Source organism: Octopus bimaculoides, chromosome 5 (assembly GCF_001194135.2).
Source record: "Octopus bimaculoides isolate UCB-OBI-ISO-001 chromosome 5, ASM119413v2, whole genome shotgun sequence".
Classification (NCBI taxonomy): Eukaryota; Metazoa; Mollusca; class Cephalopoda; order Octopoda; family Octopodidae; genus Octopus; species Octopus bimaculoides.
In genome coordinates, this window is record NC_068985.1 from 23,306,079 (window position 1) to 23,309,682 (window position 3,604).

Below are 3,604 nucleotides of genomic sequence, written 5' to 3' on the forward strand. Positions count from 1 at the left end.
AATCCCGAAGACCTAGTTTTCGACAATACAAACGTGGCAATGAAATGTCATGACTCAGTACTCTCTAGTCTGGATTCATTTTATGAAACATATGAAAGGAAGAGAACATCAAACTGAAAGTGACTACACATAAACGAGGTAAAAAAAAACAAACAAAAAAACCCCGAGATCATCACGCGTAGTGACAAGCTACATAATATATATATATATGTGTGTGTGTGTGTGTGTGTGTGTTTTAATGCTAAAAGAAATAAGAAATGATCAAAGAGTTTGACTAACAGGGGAAGTAATCGTGTTTTACTCCGAACATATTAAACTCTAAAATAAAAGAGTTAAGTGTCTCGTGAGTTATCGGAAATATAAATGAATTTTCTTGCTATTGGAGTTTCTTATTGATTGTAATGACTCCTTCAGCTCAAAATCTGTAGAAAGATGTTGAACATATTACTTTGTAAAGATAGTGTTACGTCACTGGTTCCGACGTTATTAAAAAAATAAAATAAAATTTCCTTGAATTATACTTCATTTTTATTTTGTGTATCTGAACATTTTAATATGTGAGATGATTATCCCGTGAAATTTATAAATTCATTAACGAATAATAAAATTATTTCAAATTTTGGCAGATAACAGGAAACGACCTTGTTTTTGGCAATTTGTTGTGGAAATACGAAAGCAATATCTAAAGTTAGCCTTTATTCGCTTAGGTTGAGAAAGTATTTACTTTATCAATAATGAAAATACTCTGGCAAATTCAGAAAAAGAGGTCAGATCAAAAACCTATAATGAAAACACCAAAACAGGGAAAATAACTGATAATTAAATGTAAATCTAATTGTGTGCGCGCGCGTGGGTATATATATATATATATACATGTGTGTGTGTGTGTGTGTATATATGTAGTACTTTCGTGAACTTGCGCAGCGATAATCATCCGGGGTATTTGTATTATAGCACTTCGGTGATGGCGGTCAAGGAAAAAATTTATGTAACATTACCGAGTAACAAAAGACTATGAAATTTAATTTTACAGCTATTTCAAAATTTCATAATATTACCAACGCCAACTATATTGTATGTTGTTCAATATCTGAAAAGTAAGGGTCACGAAAGTTAGATAAATGCTCACTTATTCTTTCTTTGCCCACTTGCTATTATTATTGCACATAACCTAATATTGCTTTTTGAACTTTGCTAAAAAAAAACAAAAAAATATCATACTAACGTAAAATATTCTTTATTCAAGATACTAAACACTCTTACGTGTATTTATATATATATAGTTCTAATTTTCTTTCAATATACATATGTGTCAGTTGATTTACTAAGACACATATGAATGTATTTTAATATCTAAACACACCAGTTGTAACCTTATACACAAATCCACATTTATTGGGTATTTGTGTATAGACAATATTGAAATGGAACAGAATTCGGCCAAGTCCGGTACCAGCAAACACACATTTAACACTACAATTTCAACAAATGCATCTGCAACACTAGCAGCTTTGGTTTCAACACCAATCAAAGCCAGTGAGAACAGCACTACCTGTGATAAAAGTAAGAGTAATAAAACTGAACACAGTACTTTAGCTTGTTCTAGTGTTAATACTGGTAACGATAGCGATACTGGTGGTTTTCATACTGAAATGGAAGGAACTAGGAGAAACGGTAACAGAAAAAAGTGCAACAGAGAAGCAGTGGTGCAATCATCTGTGACCAATTCTACTGCTACACAGACTACTTCGTGTGCGTCTTCGAGTCACACATGTACTTACCCAGTTGTCACAAACAATATTACGTCCACTACAGTTATTTCTGGGGCGACTTCGACGACGACGACGACCTGCAAAAAAAGCAGTACAGCCATTTCAGGAGTTCCTGGGAATAGCAACATAAGCAACCACCTCCTTAGTAATTGCAGTGATAACAACGGCAGTGATATCTCATCGGTGAAATCACAAAAAACAATGAAGAGTACCCCCATCTTACGACTTGGGGGCTCTGCGACAGTAGCAAGGACTAAACGGACATCTCCATCATCACCGCCTTTCCCATCTTCTGTTGTTGTCGGTGGTGGTGGACACAGTACACATTCGACTCCTATCTTCGGACCTGCTGACATATCAACCAGCGATGATGATGAAATATCTGAGGTAAGGAACACATAATGATAACATCAACATCGGCTGGTACTGCCGTGGTTGCTGTAGCTGTTTGTCTCAGACAAATTCTTGGTGGATGAGTTGGAAATAAAAAGGGTCATCATATATAACCTATAATAATAATAATTTCCTCATTTTACAACCGATTTATTTGTGAATAGTTGTCAAACTTTGTGTGGTGTAGAAAATTTTCTTGTACTCCAATCCTTTCTGTATGTTAATACAATCGACAAATAATTAAATATTTGAATGACCAAGTGTGTTAATATAATTACGTGTTTAATTTACGTGGGAATATTCATTGACGTCTGTGATCTCACACCCATCTGCTTACACTTTTATCTTTGTCTATTCCCTTCCGAAAACAAAATTCCTCTTTGCACATTTACGGGGGGGGGGGGAATCCCTTTTAATCCTCTAATCTACATCCCATTGCGTATTAATTTTTCTCCTTGACATTTAGTTTCTCCCTCAACAATTTTGAAAAAAGAAAATCTAAAATGTTTTGATCACCTACTTGATATTAATAATTTCTATTAAAATCCAAACCTAGCATTTATTAGATAACATAAGCTAAAATTAACCTTGACTCCTGCAATCCTTAGGAAATAGTCATTTATCTATAGCGTTTTCACTTTAATATAGGACATCATTAAATTGTGATTCTGTCGATATATACTTTTTGTGTATACCATTCTGTTTAGCGATGGATTTCTGCTCCATAAAATCTGCTACCCCGCTTCTAATTAACTGATAATAAAATGCATTTCCAAACAAGGTATCTGTACGCTGACTAGCTACATTGTTATAATTCTCATGTAATTTCGTCAAGTTCCGAATTGTCAGAAATTGTTTGTTTGATTTGTGCTAATGGTAATAACTAGTCTCATTTATTTAGTTAACTAGGTCTGGTGGTTTTACAGAGAGGATGTTTATGAATTACCATTTCTATAGTTTCGGTATTTCAAGGTATCATCAAAGTTCTGCACGTGGGTACTGTGTCATCCTCCTTCAACTAGTCACCTTCATTTCAAACGCTACCCCTATATATATATATTTTTAAAATGCTAGTAACCATTTTGGGTTTTTTTTTTCGTGTTGTTATGAAGACCAGCTTTGTTAGCTGCTTCTATTGTCATGCGAGTAGACTGTCACCCATATATTACCACAGCTTCTGTATATTTTCTGACAGTAACACCCGTTATTTTCTCAATGATGTCCCTTGTTGCAGCAACCGCCATACTTCCCCAACCTCTGATGCAATTTGAGCTTCTGGAATTTAGTCACATGGACAACTGCTTATTTTATTGATCCTAGATTGTTCAATTCACCTAATACATCATTTTGGTTACACTAAATTTCATTTTTTTTGGAAGGATTGTTTAAAATATTACACACACATACATACATACTTACACACACACATACATATACAT

The 3,604-nt window shown here is 34.2% G+C and overlaps 1 protein-coding gene across 1 annotated transcript in view; it reads left to right on the forward strand.

Annotated features, from left to right (window-relative positions):
• Positions 1-920: 920 nt before the first annotated feature.
• The window catches only part of LOC106883585 (ankyrin repeat domain-containing protein 17), a 120,858-nt gene continuing 118,174 nt past the window's right edge, over positions 921-3,604 (forward strand). Inside the window, exon 1 of the mRNA XM_014934654.2 lies at positions 921-2,159. Coding sequence (XP_014790140.1) covers positions 1,425-2,159 — 735 coding nt within the window. The 5' untranslated portion in view covers positions 921-1,424. The remainder of the gene's footprint in view (positions 2,160-3,604) is intronic.